Source organism: Rhincodon typus, chromosome 12 (genome assembly GCF_021869965.1).
Source record: "Rhincodon typus isolate 14 chromosome 12, sRhiTyp1.1, whole genome shotgun sequence".
Lineage (NCBI taxonomy): Eukaryota > Metazoa > Chordata > Chondrichthyes > Orectolobiformes > Rhincodontidae > Rhincodon > Rhincodon typus.
In genome coordinates this window covers 63,870,739-63,889,116 of record NC_063343.1, presented here as the reverse complement: position 1 = coordinate 63,889,116, position 18,378 = coordinate 63,870,739, and the positions used below count along the sequence as shown (strand labels likewise).

General features: G+C 42.7%; 1 protein-coding gene across 1 annotated transcript in view; it reads left to right on the top strand.

Moving 5' to 3' along the window:
* Nucleotides 1–18,378, top strand: part of LOC109924570 (platelet-derived growth factor receptor beta-like) — a 92,384-nt gene that overhangs the window by 27,589 nt on the left and 46,417 nt on the right. Inside the window, exons 2-6 of the mRNA XM_048603487.1 lie at nt 8,060–8,121; nt 8,786–9,043; nt 10,082–10,348; nt 14,555–14,682; nt 16,885–17,044. Of these exons, the coding sequence (XP_048459444.1) occupies nt 8,060–8,121; nt 8,786–9,043; nt 10,082–10,348; nt 14,555–14,682; nt 16,885–17,044 (875 nt within the window). The remainder of the gene's footprint in view (nt 1–8,059; nt 8,122–8,785; nt 9,044–10,081; nt 10,349–14,554; nt 14,683–16,884; nt 17,045–18,378) is intronic.

Genomic DNA, 18,378 nt, shown 5'->3' with positions numbered 1-18,378 from the left:
ATGTTGCCAGGGTTGGAGGATTTGAGTTTTAGGGACAGGCTGAATAGGCTGAGGCTATTTTCCCTGAAGCATTGGAGGGTGAGGGATGACCTCATAGAGGCTTATAAAATCATGAGGGGCGTGGATAGGGTAAATAGACAAAGTCTTTTCCTTGGGGTGGGGCAGTCCAAAACAAGAGGGCATAGTCCTGAGGTGAGAGGGGAAAGATTTAAAAGGGATCTAAGGGGTAACTTTTTCACGCAGAGGCTGGTGCATGTATGGAACGAGCTGCCAGAGGAAGTTGTGGAGGCTGGTCCAGTCACAACCTTTAAAAAGCATCTGGATGGGTACATGAGTAGGAAGCGTTCAGAGAGATATGGGCCAAATGCTGGCAAATGGGACCAGATTTATCTAGGATATCTGGTCGGCAGAGACGAGTTGGACCAAAGGGTCTGTTTCCGCGATGTACATCTCTATGACTCTATGACTCTATAATAACCTCCATTGTATTATACAGCATTATCACCATGCTAAATGGAACAGACTTCAAACAGATCTAGCAATTCAAGACTGAGCATTATGAGGTGCTGTGGGCCATCAACAGCAGCAGAATCTTGCACTCCAACATAATCTGTAGCCTCATTGCCCGGCATATCTCCCATTCAACCATTACCATCAAGCCAGGGGATCAACCCTGGTTGAATGGAGAGTCAGGGAGGGCACGCCAGGAGCAGCACCAGGTATACCTAAAAATTGAGGCGCCAACTTGGTGAAGCTACCAAATAGGACTGTTTCTGTTACAAACAGCGAAAGACCATGAGACATAGGAGCAGAAATTAGGCCAATCAGCCCATCGAGTCTGCTCTGCCGTTCAATCATGGCTGATAAGTTTCTCAACCCCATACTCCCACTTTCTCCCCATAACCCTTGAGCCTCTTCACAAGCAAAACAGCAAGTGATAGACAGATCTAAATGATCTCACAACCAACAGATCAGATCTAAGATCTGTAGTCCTACCATATGCAGTTGTGAATGGTAGTGGACAATTAAACAACTCACTGGAGGAGGAGGCCCCATAAATATCCCCATCTTCAGTGATGGGGGAGCCCACCACATCAGTGCAAAAGATGAAACTGAAGCTTTTGCAGCAATTTTTAACCAGAAGTACCAAGTGAATAATTCATTCTGGCCTCCTCCAGTGGTCCCCAGCATTACAGATACCAGTCTTCAGCCAATTGATTCACGCCACATGATTTTAAGAAATGGTTAGAGGCACTGGATACTGCAAAGGCTACGGGTCCTGACAACATTCCAGGAATAGTACTGAAGACTTATGCTCCAGAACTTGCCACTCCCCTAGCCAAGCTCTTCCTGTACAGTTACAACACTGGCATCTACCTGACAATGTGGAAAATTGCCCAGGTATGTTCTGTACACAAAAAACTGGACAAATTCAACCCAGCTAATTACTGTCCCATTGGTCTACTCTCGATCATCAGTAAAGTGGTGAAAGGTGTTGTCAACAGTGCTATCAAGTGGGATCTGCTCAGCAACAGCCCATGTTCAAAACCCATCACTGCAAATGGTGGGATTTGAATTCAATAAAATAAAATAATGTGGAATTAAGAGTCTAATGGTGACCATAAATCTATTGCCAATTGTCAGGAAAAACCCATCTGGTTCACGAATGTACTTTTATGAAAGGAAAGGGAGGGAAACTGCCATCCTTACCTGGTCTGGTCGACATGTGACTCCAGACTCCACTGCATTGTGGTTAACTTTTAACTGCCCTCTGGGCAATTAGAGATGGGCAATAAATGCTGGCCTAGCCAGCAACACCTCATCCGTGAATGAATAAAAGAAATTTTGCAGTGTGGTATCAAGGAACCCTAGCAAAACTGGAATCAGCGTGTCTCAGAGGGCAAACTCTGTGCTGGTTATAGTCATACATGGCACATAGGAAGATGGTTATTATTGTTGGGGGTCAGACATCTCAGCTCCAGAACATCTCTGCAGGAGTTCTTCAGGGTAGTGTCTTAGGTCCAATCACCTTCAGCTGCTTCATCAATGACCCTCCCTCCATAAGGTCAGAAGTGAGGCTGTCTGCTGATCGTTGCACAATTTTCAGTACCACATGTGATTCCTCAGATACTGAAGCAGTCCATGTCTAAATGCAACAGGATCTGACAGTATCCAGGTTTGGGCTGACAAATGGGGCAGGTAATGTTTGCATCACACAAATGCCAGGCAATGGCCATCTGCAGTAAGAGACAAACCAACTTGACATTCAGTGGTGTTACCATCGCTGAATCCCCCACTATCCCCATTGTCCTGGGGGTTACCATTGACCAGAAACTCAAGTTGACTTAGCATATAAATACAATGGTTACAAGTGCAGGTCAGAGGCTAGGAATACTGTGACAAGTAACTTAACCTCCTGACTCTTCAAAGCCTGTCTACCAGCTACAAGGCACAAGTCAGGCATGTGATGGAATACTCCCCACTTGCCTCCAACAACACACAAGAAGCTTCACACCATCCAGAAAAAAGCAACCCACTTGGTTGGAACCACATCCACATACATCAACTCCCTCCACCACTGATGCTCAGTAGCAGCAGTGTGTACTTCCTACAAGGTGTACTACAGAAATTCACCAAAGGTCCTTATATAGTGCCTTCCAAGCCCACAACCACTTCCACCTAGAAGGACAATGGCAGCAGGTACATGGAAACATCAGCACCTGCAAGTTCCCCTCCAAGCCACTCACTATCCTGATTTGGAAATATATCACTGTTGCTTCAGTGTCGCTGGGTCAAAATTGTTGAACTCTCTCCGTTGGAGAATTGTGAGTCAACTTACAGCACATGGACTGCAGCAGTTCAAAAGGGCAGCTCACCACTACCTTCTCAAGGGCAACTAGGGACGGACAATTAAAAAATTTCAGGCCAGCCAGTGATGCCCACATTCCACTAGTGAATGAAAAAAGATCAGAGGGTGCAGTCTCAGAATAAGGGATCACCCATTTAAGACAGAGGCTGGAAAGGACTGCTTCTCTCAGTGGGTAGTGAAACTGTGGAATTGTTTATTACAGAGGACTGTCAAGGCTGGGTCATTAAGTATATTCAAGGCTGAGACAGATTTTTAATCAGTGAGGGGATCAAGGGTTATGGGGACAAAGCAGGAAAATGGAGTTGAGGATAATCAGATCAATCATGATCTTATTGAATGGCAGAGCAGACTTGATGGACTGAATGGTACACTTCTACATCAAACGGTTTTTTGGATGAACTGAGACCTACCAACCCTCTTGATTTCAAAATCGTGACATCTAATTTTCATGCACAAAATGGAAGGCTGGTGTTAAATTTCTCCCCAAAAGAGGCTTTGCTTAGCAGAGTGGATGAAGTCTAGACATTATGGGAGTTCAAATATGACCATGGGGGCATTTCAGAACCTGAATTCTGAAAATTAAAAAGGAATTGGCATCAGTAAAAATGACTGGGCAACTGTCCAATTATTGTCTTAAGAAAACACAATTTCACTGATTCTTTTCAGGAAGGTGACCTGCCATCCTCACACAGTTTGAGCCAATATGTAACTCCAATCCTATACCGAGGTGATGATCTCTTAGTTGCCTGCTGAAGCAGCCTAGTTATACATTCAATGGTGTCACTGTCCTTCTCAAGAGCAATTATGAGGGATATGCAATAAACGCTCTCTTGCCAGTGAAGCCCTCATCCTGGGAACAAATTATTTTTGTAAGAGAAGCAACTCACACCCCCTTCTAATACAGAATGAAAGCAAACCAATTTGGCACTTAACTGGAGTATTCTTATTTTTATGAGGGGTTCTGGAGATCGAAGGGAAAGGGAAAACGTATAAGGAATCTGGGTTGTTGCTGCTGGACTTCAGGGAACAATCATTAGGTTATATATATCGAAGGCAGGAAGTAATTAAGTGCAGTTCCCCTGACCCCTGCTATGAGCAGTTGGAAGTGTAGCAAAGTACGAAAGAGTTTGAAGAGGGTTCAAAGCTTTGGCTAAGGTTGAATTTTACTGTGATTGTCATGGCAACCGCAAGCTTACGTGATTTTGAGAGGTTTCTGCCTCTCTAATGAAAATAAAGACCAGCGGAGGAGAATGCAAAGTAGCGGCCGTGGTGAGGGAGATCAGTCAAAGGGGAAAGAAATACACTAACAGAGGATGTGGGATTGTGAGGCACTTCTGGCAATCAATGTGTTCTTGAGTCACACTGTGTGTTTTTACAGAGAGGCCAAGGAATTTTGGGAATCTGTGAATTTCCCACTGAAGCTGATACAAAGCCAAGTCTGAATCTACAGGGAGGATCAGTCCTGTGTCTCGGACCTCCCCCTGCTGTACTGAACACTCAAAGCAAGGAAAGCCATGGATTAGATTCATAGATTAGTCTTACATTTATATAGTAACTTTCCAATCCTCAGGACTTCCAAAATGGCTTTCCAGCTAATTAAGGCAATTTTTAAAGAGGCACAGTCACTGTTGTAAGAAACTACAAAAATGTTTGTGAATTTGGTGACTTTTTTGATCCTGAGATGCACTTCTAACCATTTGTTCAGTCTATCATCAAGACTTCCTGCTTCAACCTTCAAAACCTTACCCACCAACTCTCAATTTAGAGGCTTAGAATCATATAGTACTTTTCATCCCATCAAGTCTGTACTGCCAAATCTATACTAGTCCCACTTTCCAGCACTTGACCTGTAGCCTTGAATGTTATGACATTTTAAATGCTCATCCAAGTGCATTTTAGCTGATCCACAAATCTTCTTCCAAACCTTGTTGCCTACATACTTAACTATTCCATGCTCCAATCTTCCTTAACTTTCATGGGCTTCAATTGATCTGAACTTCTGCTGCCTGCGGTCTAGGTCATCTCAGGTCTCTTCACTCCTCGCCCCTGAGCTCACTCATCCAGCAACACCTCGATGTTAAACGTTTTAACCTTGTTTTCACATCCCTCCATCCTCCTCCAGCCCCGCAACTCTCCTGGGTGATTGTCTAGTCATCCCTTCGCCTAACCAGATTGTTAAGGTTGGGGCCACAATGCTCATTGGTTTGGCCCATACTTATGGGCAAAGTGGTTTGCCATTGCCTTCTGCGTGGACTGAGCAGAAAAGTTGCCCATGCTTACCACCTGTCTCCATGCCTATTGGAAGGATTTACAAGCTGATGATCATTGTACGGGCTGTTTGGGCATGTCGCAAATGCACCGTACATGGCCAACAAGTCCTGGTGCAGTACTGCGAGCCCACAGAATCTGGTCCAGAGGTGGTGCCATTATCCTCTGCACCACAAGATCCCCTGCCCCAGATAACTATGGTCCTCCAATTCTGGCTTCTTGAGTATCCACAGTTTCCATCCACAATTGGAGGCTGTACTTTGAGATCCTGAAGTCTTAGTTTCTGGCATTCCCTCCCTAAAGCTCTGTCTCCATTTAGTCCTTGAAAGCATTTCTTAAAAGCAACCTCTTTGACCCAGCTTTATGTTTATATGCACTAATGTGATTCAGCGACACATTTTATTTGATAATCTTCCTGTTAAGTGCCCTGGAAGGTCACCTTATGTTAAAAAGTGACATACAAAGACAAGTTGTTGAAAAGTAGCAGCAAATTTGCAAACATCAAGCTCTCACATCTCAGTAGTTATGCTAATAGCCATGTCATGTCCTCTTCATGATGTTGGTTAAATTTTGGTTCTGGAATGAAGTCTACTGCTCTTCATTGAAGTAATTGCTAGAGAATCATCTTCCTCCAGCTGAGAGAGCAAACATCAGAGGGTTTGGCATCACCTTTGAAAGGCAATGCCTCTAGAGAAGGTTTTAAACCCACAACCCTCTGACCCAGAGACACAAGTGCTCCCCTCTCAGCTAGAACTCGGGTCCTAACCTACCCATTAAAAAGTAGAGTGACTTGTCCTGAGTATCATTGTGGCTCACTGTTATGCTATGAGTTCACCTGTTCCTCAGAGAAGTTCAGATCAGACCTCGATGTGAACTTATGATCAATATTGATATGACTTAGCAACAGGCATCTCTGTCTCAAGCTGTTTTAGTTCCAACCTTCTAGCAGAGTCTCTCTCACATGGTTACCAAGGTCACAGTTACAACACAACACCCCTCAGATGCTCATTTGCATATTCATTAAATCCTGTCTCTAAACTATTGATCCAAGCAAATGGTACGTTGGCCTTTGTGTTATAAAGAAGCTCAAGTCTAAGGATAGTTCTTCACTTTGCCTTCTCCTTGAACTAACCTATCTTGAGCCCAAACCCAGAAGGCACTATTACATCAGATGACAAAATGCTTGGTCAAAGAGGTAGATTTTAACGAGTGATTAAAGGAGGATTGTGAGCTGGAGAGGTATAGAGAGGGAATCCCACAGACTGGGCCTGGATAACTCAAGGCTCAGCTACCAATGGTGAAGCAATTATAACTGGGGCTGCATGAGGCCAGAATTAGTGAAGTGTAGATTCCTGTCAGAAGATTATGAGGTTGGAGGAGATCATAGAGATAGTGAGGGGTGAGGTAATGAATGGATTTGAAGATAAACATAGAAAACAGAACAATACAGCACAGTACAGGGCCTTCAGCCCACGATGTTGTGCCGACCTATTATCCCACTAAGATCAATCTACCCTGTATATCCTAAATTTTACTGTCCTCCATGTGTCTATCCAAGAGTCGCTTAAAAGTCTCTAAATTATCTGACTCCACTACCACTGCTGGCAGCGCATTCCACACACCCACCACTCTCTGTGTGAGGAACTTACCTCTGACATCTCCCCTATACCTTCCTCCAATAACCTTAAAATTATGTCCCCTTGTAATAGTCATTTCCACCCTGGGAAAAAGTCTCTGACTAACCACTCTATCTATGCCTCTCATCATCTTGTACACCTCTATCAAGTCACCTCTCATCTTTCTGTGCTCCAATAAAAAAAGCCCTAGCTCCCTCAACCTTTCCTTATAAGACCTGCCGTCCAGTCCAGGCAGCATCCAGATAAATTTCCTCTGCACCCTCTCTAAAGCTTCCACATCTTTCCTATAATAAGGTGACCAGAATTGAACACACTATTCCAAATGTAGTCTAACCAGAGTTTTATAGAGCTGCAGCATGACCTCATGGCTCTTAAACTCAATTCCCCTGCCAATGAAAGCCAACACACCATATGCCTTCTTTACAACCCTATCAACTTGGGTAGCAATTTTGAGGGATCTATGGACGTGGACCCCAAGATCCCCCTGTTCCTCCACACTGCCGAGAATCCTGCCATTAACCCTGTATTCTGCATTCAAATTCGACCTTCAAAAATGAATCACTTCACACTTTTCTGGTTGAATTCCATCTGCCACTTCTTTGCCCAGCTCTGCATCCGGTCAATATCCCGTTGCAACCTGCAACAGCCCTCCACGCTGTCCACAACTCCACCAACCTTTGTGTCATCAGCAAACTTACTAACCCACCCTTCCACTTCCTCATCCAAGTCATTTATAAAGATCACAAAGAGCAGGGGTCCCAGAATAGGTCCCTGCGACACACCACTGGTCCCCGAGCTCCAGGCTGAATACTTTCCATCTAGTACCACACTCTGTCTTCTATTGGAATGCCAGTTTTGTATCCAGACAACCAAATTTCCCTGAATCCCATGCCTCCTTACTTTCTGAATGAGCCTACCATGTGGAACCTTATCAAATGCTTGGCTAAAATCCCTATACACCACATCCACTGCTCTACCTTCATTGATTATTAGGATGAGAATTTTAAAGACAAGATCAGGACCCAATGTAAGGCAGTAAACACAGTGATGAAAGGGAGTTGGGGCTTTCTGTGGTTTAACATGTGGGCAGTAGAGTTTAATGTAATAATGTTACAATAAAGATGGCATATAATTGCAAGATGTTGTTGCTTTACTAGGTAAATATTCCCCCAAGTTCTACCCTAATAATGTCCTAGCAAATTGCTGCTGTTCCTCATGGTAACTGTAAAATTGAATTTTCATGGTTGACAGAATGAAACTAAGAATATTCTCTTATGGTTTTCAGCATCTGGTTCCCATGGTCATATTTGAGGACATCCCCCTCTCAATGGAGTCTTTTTATTGCCGGTACGTATCTTTTGGGGATGAAGTGCTCAGACTAAGAAGCAATATTGCTCTTTTTCTGTCTGGCAACCATGTCCGTGGGTTGGAATGTGGGAGTAGATGGTCAATGACAGACTCAGGTCGAGGTATATGTGCCAGAGTTAAGTGCCAGTTAGTGGTGGCGCAGTTCTAATGTCAATGGGCCTGTCAATACAGAGACCCATCCCAAAGCTGCAGGGACACAGCTTCAAATCTAACCATGGTGGCCACTGTTGGATTTTGCATTTAAATAAGTAAATCTGGAATATAAAGTTAGTCACCTGTCATGATGCCATAAAGCTATCATTGATTGTCATAAAAATTAATCTGGTTCACTAACGGCCTTCAGGGAAGGAAATCTGCCATCCTAACCTGGTCTGACCTACATGCAAGACCCACAGCAAATGCGGCTGACTGTTAACTGCCCTCTGAAATGGCTGAGCAAGCCACTCAGATCAAGGAGCAATTAAGGATTGCCAACAATTGATTGATGCCAAATCCCATGAATGACTAAATTGTAAACAAGTTATATCCTCAAGTATTGATGTTTGGTATTATGTCAGTGACACTGAGTTTCTCCTTTTAATCAGAGGCAGAGATCCACAATGATATAATAACTGTTTGTTTGTAATGTCTGTATTTATTCTAGTATACCTACTGACATCCACACTTGGTGAAGGTTCTCAAAGTCAGTTGGAATCGAAAGAGATCATTCTGCAACCTTCTTCCAATATCACTCTGAAATGTTTTGGGAACGGCCACATTGATTGGAGTTATGAGAAAGTCGCCGATGTCTATCCTGATGGCCATTTTCTGCACATACACAGCGCAACAATTTATCACAACAGAGAGTATGTCTGCTCCTGTAATAAAACTGAGATAATTAGCTTCTACGTCTTTGTGCCAGGTCAGTGAAGTTGTTCCATCTCAGTCGGCTGAATTCTCTTCCTTTAACATTAGGCTTCAGGAATGAAACGAGGAAGCAATTTTTCACACAAACAGTCATGGATATCACAGGAGCCTATACACAGGAGATGGCCATTCAGCCCCCTTGAGCCTGTCCCCTATTCCATTCAATTGCTGTTGATCTGTATCAGCTCCATCTACATTGGTTCCAAATCTCTTTAGAGACTTACTATATGAAAATATATGAGTCTTAGTTTTGAAATGTTCAACTGTACGTCTACCCCAGCTTCCAGAGAAGAGTCATATTGGATTTAAAATCGTAACTCTGTTTCTCCCTCCGTAGATGTTGCCAAGCCTGCCAAACTTCTCCAGCACTTTTTGTTTTATTTCAATTTCAATACCATTTTCAAATACAGAGTTCCCCTTTGTGTGAAAGATTGTTTCATGCCATGACCCTTGAACTGCCTAGCTGTAATTTTTGTGTTATTATAGACTTCTCCCACAAGTATAAATCAAATCCAAACTCTTGTGGTACAGTGGTAGTGTCCTTACCTCTGAGTCATGGTGTGCGGGTTCAATTCTAGCTGCTCCAGAAGTGTGCAGGGGCGTCTCTGAACAGGTTGGTTAGAAAATGTCTAAATGCCTTAATTAAATTACCCCTCCATCTCATAACCACAAAGGAAATCATATCTAGGCTGCGAAATCTCAAAATTTTTAACTTGTTGTCATTCTGTTGAATCTAGACTGCATTCTGTCCAAGGCCAGATGTATCCTTTTTGAGACATGGCATCCAGAACCGAACACAGTCATTCCAGACGGTGTCTAAGCAGAGCTTGATATAGCTGTTAACATAGCTGCCCCCTTTGTAGTTCAGTTTTCTTGAGGTAAAGGCCAACATTCCATTAGCCTTGCTATATTTTTTCTTTTTGTAGCCGCACTCTAGCTTTTAGTAATTTCTGTTCTTGGACACCCAAATCTCTCAGCAGCTCCAGCACTCTGAAAGGAAAACAAAACCTCATAAATTGTGTTTCTTTTACAGATCCTGACATGTGGTTCCTCCCACAACGCCCGGACGAAATGATCATCCTAATGGAAAGATCAGTGCCTTTTAACATCCCGTGCCTGGTGTCCAACCCGGATCTCCAGGTCACTCTACTACACGTGGAAACTAACATCCTCATAGACCTGCCATACAACAACAAGCAAGGCTTTTTTGGCAAATTCAATGATGGGACCTATGTATGCAAAGCCACGCTAAACGGAGTGGAACGAGAGTCTGAGGAATATATTGTGGAAACATATGAAGGTAACCCTTATCAAGGATTGTATAGAACATCAAACAGAGCACAGGAACAGGCCCTTCAGTCCACCATGTCTGTACCAACCATGACGCCATTCTAAACTAATCCCATTTGCCTACATACGGTCTGTATCCCTCTATTCTCTGCCTGTTCATGTGTCTTTCTAAATGGCTCTTAGACATTGCTAACGTATCAGCTTCTATTACCTCCAAGTGCGTTCCAGGCACCTACCACCCTCTGCATAAAAAGACTTCCCTCGCACCTCTCCCTTAAACATTTCCCCTCTCACCTTAAACCTATGCCTCCAAGTTTTGACATTTCCACCCTGGGAAAAAGACTCCAACTATGCATTTTATCCATGCCTCTTGTAGATTTACATGCTTCTATCAGGTCACCCTTCAATCTCCAACGCTCTAGCGAAAACAATCCACATTTCTCCAACCTCGCCTTATACCTAAAACACCCCAATCCAGACAACATCCTGGTAAACATCTTCTGCACCCTCTCCAGATCCTCCACATTCTTCCCATAGTGTGGCTATTAGAACTGCACACAGTTTTCCAAATGTGGCCCAACTGAAGTTTTATACAGCTGCAATATGACTTGCCAGCTTTTATACGCAATGCCCCGACCAATGAAGGTAATCATGCTGTACACCTTTTTTACTACCTTATCCACTTGAGTTACCACTTTCAGGGAGCTATGAACTTGCATCCCAAGACACCTCTGTATATCTATGCTCTTAAGGGTCCTGCCATTAACTGTATACTTTCCTTTTGCATTTGACCTCTAAAATGCAACACCTCACACTTGTCCAAATTAAACTCTATCTGCCATTTCTTCATCCAACTTTCCATATCTATAACCTATATCTTTTGATAACCTTCCTCACTATCTACAACTCCGCCAGATTTCATGTCATCTGTAAACTTACTAATCAGATCTTCTACACTTTCATCTAAGTCATATATATATTACAAACAACAGAGGTCCCAGCACTGATCTTTTCAGAACACCACTGGCCATAGACCTCCAGTCAAGAAAACACCCCTCCACAAGTACCCTTGGTCTTCTAAGGCCAAGCCAATTTTGTATTCAATTGACTACTCACTGTGGATTCCGTTTGATCTTCTGGACCAGCCTACCATAAGAAATCCTATCAAATGCTTTAATAAAGTCCATGTAGACAACATCCAGTGCCCTACCCTCAACAATCATTTTTGTCACTTCCTCAAAAAACTCAATCAAGTCATAAGACAAGACCTCCCCTGGAAAAATCCATGCTGTCTATCCCTATTAAGTGTGTCGAAGGGCGTGAAGCTCTGCTGTATTTTTCTATGTTCTATGTTATGTCCATTCTTTTCCAAATGCAAGTAAATCCTATGCCTAAGAATCTTCCCGATTAATTTCGGTACCATTGATGTAAGGCTCATCGGCCTGTAATTTCTTGGATTATCCCTGTTGCCCTTATTAAACAACATTGGCTATTCTCTAGTCCTCTGTGACTTTGCCTATGGCTAAAGAAGATACAAAGATCTCTTTCAAGGCCCCAGCAATCTCCTCCCTTGCCTCCCTCAGTATCCTGGGATATATCCCATTAGGCCTTGGGGACTTACCTACGTTAATGTTTTCCAAGGCACCAAACACCACCTCCTTCTTAATATTGACATGCCCCAGAATATCAGTATACCCCTCCCTACTTTTACCATCATCCATGTCTCTCCCCTTAGTGATTACCAATGTGAAGGACTTATTAAGGACCTCACCCCACATCCTCCTGTTCCGTGCAAAAATTCCTTCCTTTGTCCTTGAGTAGACCTACCCTTTCCTTAGTTCCCTTCTTGCTCCTAATATAGGTATAAATTGCCTTGGGGTTCTCCTTAATCCTGCTTGCCAAGGACATTGCGTGGCCCCTTCTAGCCCTCCTAATTTCTTGTTTAAGTTCTTTTCTGTTTCCTTTATATTCCTCAAGGGCCTTGTTTGATTTCAGTTTCCTAAACGTTCCATATTCTTCCTTTTTCCTTTTGACTAAACTTACAGCATGTCTTGTCATCCAAGGTTCCCAAATCTTGCCATCCTTATTTTTCATCTTCACAGGAACATGCTGGTCCTGAGCTCTGATCCACCGGCCTTTAAAAGATTCCCACATGTCAGATATGGATTTACTCTCAAAGAGTTACGCCCAATCTAATTTCTCCAATTCTTGCCTAATACCATTGTAAATAGCCTTCCCCCAATTTAGCACTTCCACCCCAGGACCAGTCTTATCTTATCCATTACTATCTTAGATCTTACTGAATTATGATCACTGTTCTCAAAATGCTCCCCCACTAAAATTTCAGTCTCCTAGCCAGGTTCATACTCTAATACAAGGTCCAGTATGGCCCCTTCCCTGGTTGAACTGTCTACATTGTTGTTTCAAGAAACCCTCCTGAATGCACCTAACAAATTCTTCTTCATCTAAGCTCCTAGTACTAAGTGAGTCCCAGTCAATGTTGGGGAAGTTAAAATCACCAACAACAACACTGTTGTTTTTACATCTTTCCCTGATCTGCTTACATAACTGTTCCTCCATCTCCTGCTGGCTATTGGGAGGCCTGTATTATAATCCCATCGTAGTGATTGCACATTTCTTATTCCTGAGTTCTATCCATATTGCCTCACTGTATGAGCCCTCTCTCAGTACCAGCTGTGACATTCTCCTTCATCAGTATTGTAATTTCCCCATGCCTTTTACATCGTTCTCTATCACACCTGAAACATCTAAATCCTAAGACATTCAGCTGTCAGACATACCTTTCTCTCAACCAAGTTTGTATAATGGCTACCATACCATAGTCCCATGTACTAATCCAGACTCTATGCTCATCTGCTTTACTTACTCCTTGCATTAAAATAAATATTCTTCAGACCACTTGTTCCGCTGTATTCATTAACCTGGCCCTGTCTATTCTTCCTATTAGACTTAATTGGCTTAACCTCTACCTTCTCTTCAGTAACTGCACATTCTGACCCTCTGCCCTGCTTCCTGCCCACTGCCACACTAATTTAAACCCTCCCCAAGTGGCACTAGCAAACCTCCCTACCAGGAAATTAGTGCCTCTCCAGTTTAAGTGCAACCTGTCCTTCTCATACAGGTCCCACCTGCCTTGGAAGATATCCCAATGATTCAGTTATCTGAAGCCCACTCTCCTACACTAGCTCTTCAGCCACACATTCATCATTTAGTATCTTGTTATTTCTGGCACCACTAACACATGGTACAGGGAGTAATCTCACACATACAACTCTGGAGATTGTGCTTTTCAACGTTCTACCTAACTCCATAAATTCCCTTTGCAGGGCCTCATCTCCCTTTCTGCCTATGTCGTTAGTACCTATATGGACCATGACCTCTGGCTTCTCACCCTCCCCTTTCAAAATATCCTGTGCCCACTCAGAGACATTCATATCTGTAACATCACCCATCGTGCCTATGGAGCCCTCATCCCTCCAGATTTGAGTGCTGCTGGGTGGCCTGCTATCTTCCACTCTCTGTAATCCTGAACTCATCCAAAACCTGTGCCTCCCATGGCCTCAGTCACACTAAGCCCCATCATCCATCGCCCCAATACTCAGTGACCTACATTGGCTTCTGGTCTGGCAGTAGGTCCAAGTTAAAATTTACATCCCTTTTTAAATTGCCTCCATTGCCTCGCTCCCTCTGAACCTATTTCTGTAATCTTGTCCAGTCATCCAAGGTTTCCACACTCTTCCGATTCTGGCCTCTTTCTCATCCCCAGTTTATTTACAGCACCATTAACGGGAACCGCCTTAATCTGCCTGGACCCTTAGCTCAGGAATTTCCTTGCTAAACATCACTGCTTCTCTCTCCTCCTTTAGGTAGGCCCTTAAAGCCAGGGCTTATTTGGTTTTGCTTATTGTCACCAATCCTGACATTTCCTTATCTGCATTCCCTGTCATTGTTCCTGCTGATGCAGGGATCTCAATGTCTGTGTATGGCAGTGACTTCTGAAATGCGTTCTCATGTCAATCACTGTTTATGGAACCTCTAAGTAGCCGCACAACCACTTACAGGAAACTTCATTCTAGGTGGGGCAAAGTTTCTCTGATAACACTCCAGCAAAGCAGCTAACAATATTTTACATTGCATTGACAACAACATATAATCTGTCCACAATGTAAAGACCATTGTCATTTCCCTTTCTCAGCACCTGATGATCTTTATATTGAACTTCATGCTTCAAGCACCGTGGTCAAACTGGGAGAACCCATCAGTGTCACCTGTACCGCAAATACCAACTTGCTGGACTTTAAGTGGAACTGTCCGAGGTTGAAGGTGAGTTTGTGAAAGGTTTAGTGAGTGTTATGGTCCCAATTGTTGGTAAGATCAATCAGATCTCGCACTGAAACCTGATTTGATAGATCATGTATTTTATGTCTTCAATGGGGTTACCATAGTGGTGAAAGGGTACTTGTAGTACAGTCATGTCCCTACCTCTGGGCCAGGAGGGCTGGGGTCAATTCCCATCTGCTGTACTCCAGAAGTGTGTTATGACATCTCTGAGCAGGTTGACTTAGAAAAGATCTCCCACAGTAACCACCCATTGAACATATTGTCATGAGGCTGTTTTTTTAAACAGAATAATACTACAAAAGACACAAAAGAAAAAGCAAGCAAAACCATATACATGTAAGTCAATGTGAAAGAATCTTAACAGCAAAAGCAGTGATTCAAACTTTTACCCAGCAACATCTTTTTCAGATGCTCAATCCTAGGGAAATATCAAACCAATCTTAACTCTTTATTTCTTATTTAAGTAACACTTCCAGTTTTCAATATGCTGCAAGTTTTAAGACTTCTTTCTAGTTTTGATGGCAGGGATTACATTTTAGATCTGACAGGGAAACATTGCTATAAACTCTCAAAACCTGGAGATTCTACAAGCCTAACAAGTTGTCCTGTGGCTAGAATGAAACCAGATCTCTGCACTTCTTCTGCTGGGATGAAACTGGAATCTCATTCTCTGAACTGAACTCAAACAAAAGTGCAAGTGTTTCCTGATCATTTGTTTTCTCTGTATGTTATAAACTCAGCAACTTATTCACATCATCAATTATCTGCACAGCTATCTGGCCAGACATTTACTAAGTCACATGCATTCTTGAAAATGATGTATTTAGGACATTTTGCCAAATGACTTTCTGATCTCATTTAAAAATTCCTTCACATAACCAAAATCAAAATCTGTCCATCTTCATTTTAATATAATCCAAATTCCCAAATGATAATAATGTATACTATACACCTTTAGCATACTCATCATAAAATGTGGAAAGAAGCCATTTGGCCCATCAAGTCTGCACCAACCCTCCAGAAAGCAAACCACCCTGACCAAGCCTCCCACATTTCCCTGTAATGCCACATTTACAATGGCTAATCCACTAGCCTGCACACTCCAGGGCAATTTAGCATAGCCAATCCACCTAACATGCACATCTTTGAAAGAAACCCATACGGACTTGGGGAGAATTTGCAAGCTCCACACAGTCAGTTGCCTAAGGCTGGAATCAAACTGAGGTGCCTTGCACTGTGCAACAGCTTTGCTATCCACTGAGCCACCGTGCCATAATCATTATGTGACAACAGTGAAATACTTTAAAAATAGTTAAAAGTCTTCAGGGAAAATTGACTTGTTTATCAACATAACCAGCTAAGTTGAAAAGATTAAGCAATAATATCTCAAATATATCAGCTGGTTCCAGCAAACATTCCCAGGCCAAGAAAAACGTGGGATTAGGTACAGAGTAAAGTAACCCCTATATTGACCCCATCAAACACACCCTGTGCAAGGAAAGCATGGGATATGAAACAGAGTAAAGCTATCCCGATACTGTTCCTATCAAACGCTCCCCAGACAGGTACAGCACAGGGTTAGAAACAGAGCAAAGCTTCCTCTACACCATTCCACTAAACATTGCCACAGCAGATATAATAGTCAGGGCACTCGCTTTTAGAAATAATGCTTTGGTTCTTTAACATCATCCAAGAAGAGACACTGTTTCATGGTTTAGCATGTTAACTAAAAGACAGCAACTCCAACAGTGCAGCTGTACCTCAGTATTAACCCCACTCCCACAGCAACAACAACAATGCAGCACTCTCTCTGCACTTACTGTCTGAAGTGCAGCACCCTCTGAGTACAGGCCCTCTGACAGTACGGCTCTCCCTCAGTATTGACCCTCTGACAGTGCAGCATTCCCTCAGTACTGACCCCCTGACAGTGCGGCACTCCCTCAGTACTGACCCCCTGACAGTGCGGCACTCCCTCAGTACTGACCCCCTGACAGTGCGGCACTCCCTCAGTACTGACCCTCTGACTGTGCAGCGTTCCCTCAGTAGAGCCTGCAACAAATCAGCACTGACTTCATACTGACCCTCCGACTCTCCCACAGAGCTTCCTTTTCCTTTTATATTTTGCCAGCTGGTACTTCCTAGTAGTAGAATTAAAACCAAAACTCTCTACCCTTACTTGTTCAGGAAGCTCAAGTAACTGTGTCTGATGGGGCTCAGGAAGTGAACTCAACCATCTACTTGGAAAGCGCCACACTGGAAGATTCTGGATGGTACAACTGCAGCGTCACAGGCTACTACGCTCAAAATCAATTTGAAGAGAAGGCTCTGCAAATTACTGTTGTCAGTGAGTAACCTTTTTTCAATGAAATTGGCAGCTTCACTGATATCCCTTCAAGCATGTAGATTGTGGGGGATAGTGGTCAGTCTGGGTGGGAATTATTGTAAATGCTGTACTAGTAAATCTGTCTGGTTATCGATTGAGTTGGCTTGGTTTCATGTTAAACATAAGTTGTTTTACTTTGCCCGAGTTTTCCATCAGCCATCCTGACAGAAGGAAGAAACTAGAAATAATCTTTGTCAGTCAAGATTTGAGCATTGCTGAAAAAAGACACAACTCATCAAAATTTTTCATCTTTCACTCATCAGACAAAAATATATACATATATGTTTTAATTAACAACAAGAATAGACTTCAAAATGTGTCTTTATCTAACAAACCACATATTCTGTATTACCAAACAACTAAAGATTTATTCAGTGTGAATCTGTACAAGTAACTTAACTCTCACCCTGTGTCAGTAAAGTTACAATTAATCAATGCCTCCAACTTTATATACTTAACATCAATGATATCGTTAACAATATATTAGGTTGCTAGTGGCACAGTGGTAGTGTCCCTATCACAGGGCAGGTGGCCTGGCCTTATGTCCCACGTGCTCCAGAGGTGTTCAATAATGTCTCTGAACAGGTTGATTATGAAATATAAAATAATTAACACTGTGGACTCCTGCTTCTAATAGTGATTTGATCATTATGCACTTTGTTGAAATATCCACAATGTTTCTTTCTGTCACATGCAGAATGATCCCAGCTGATGTCAATACTGGACAAGTCAGAGATCAGAGTAAAACTTGGCTTGTTAGGTCCTAATTTTGTAAAACAGTAGAGGTCACTTTCTGAACACGTTCATAAGAGGCTACCTATGTATTTTTAACATGAAGAATAAAATATTTATTAAACGAGAGAAAAAAAATGAAGCTATTTGAACTAGACAAAAATTTGGAAAGATTTCATTACAAATATCAGAAAAAGATTTAACTCGTACTGCCCCTTTCTCTTATGTAAGCACGATCCCTGCAAAGACCCAAAGCTCAGCAAAGATCCACCACCATCTCCACGCTCAGGTTTCTCAGTCAGACTCCAGCTGGGACAGCTGCAATTGGCTTCCTCCCAGCGAATTTCTGTGCAACCGCTGAACATTTTGTCCCTTCACCTAGAGTCTCTGCCTGAGACTGTGCAAGTAATCTACAAACTAAACTCACTATTACTTTAGTTTCAGATCACCTATGTAAGTGCCCTAAACTTAGTGTTCAGCACTTCTACATTTTCTGGCATGCATCACATGACTGACTGACTGATTTTTCTGGATTGTTTTGCCTTTCATCAGATGTTATTGGA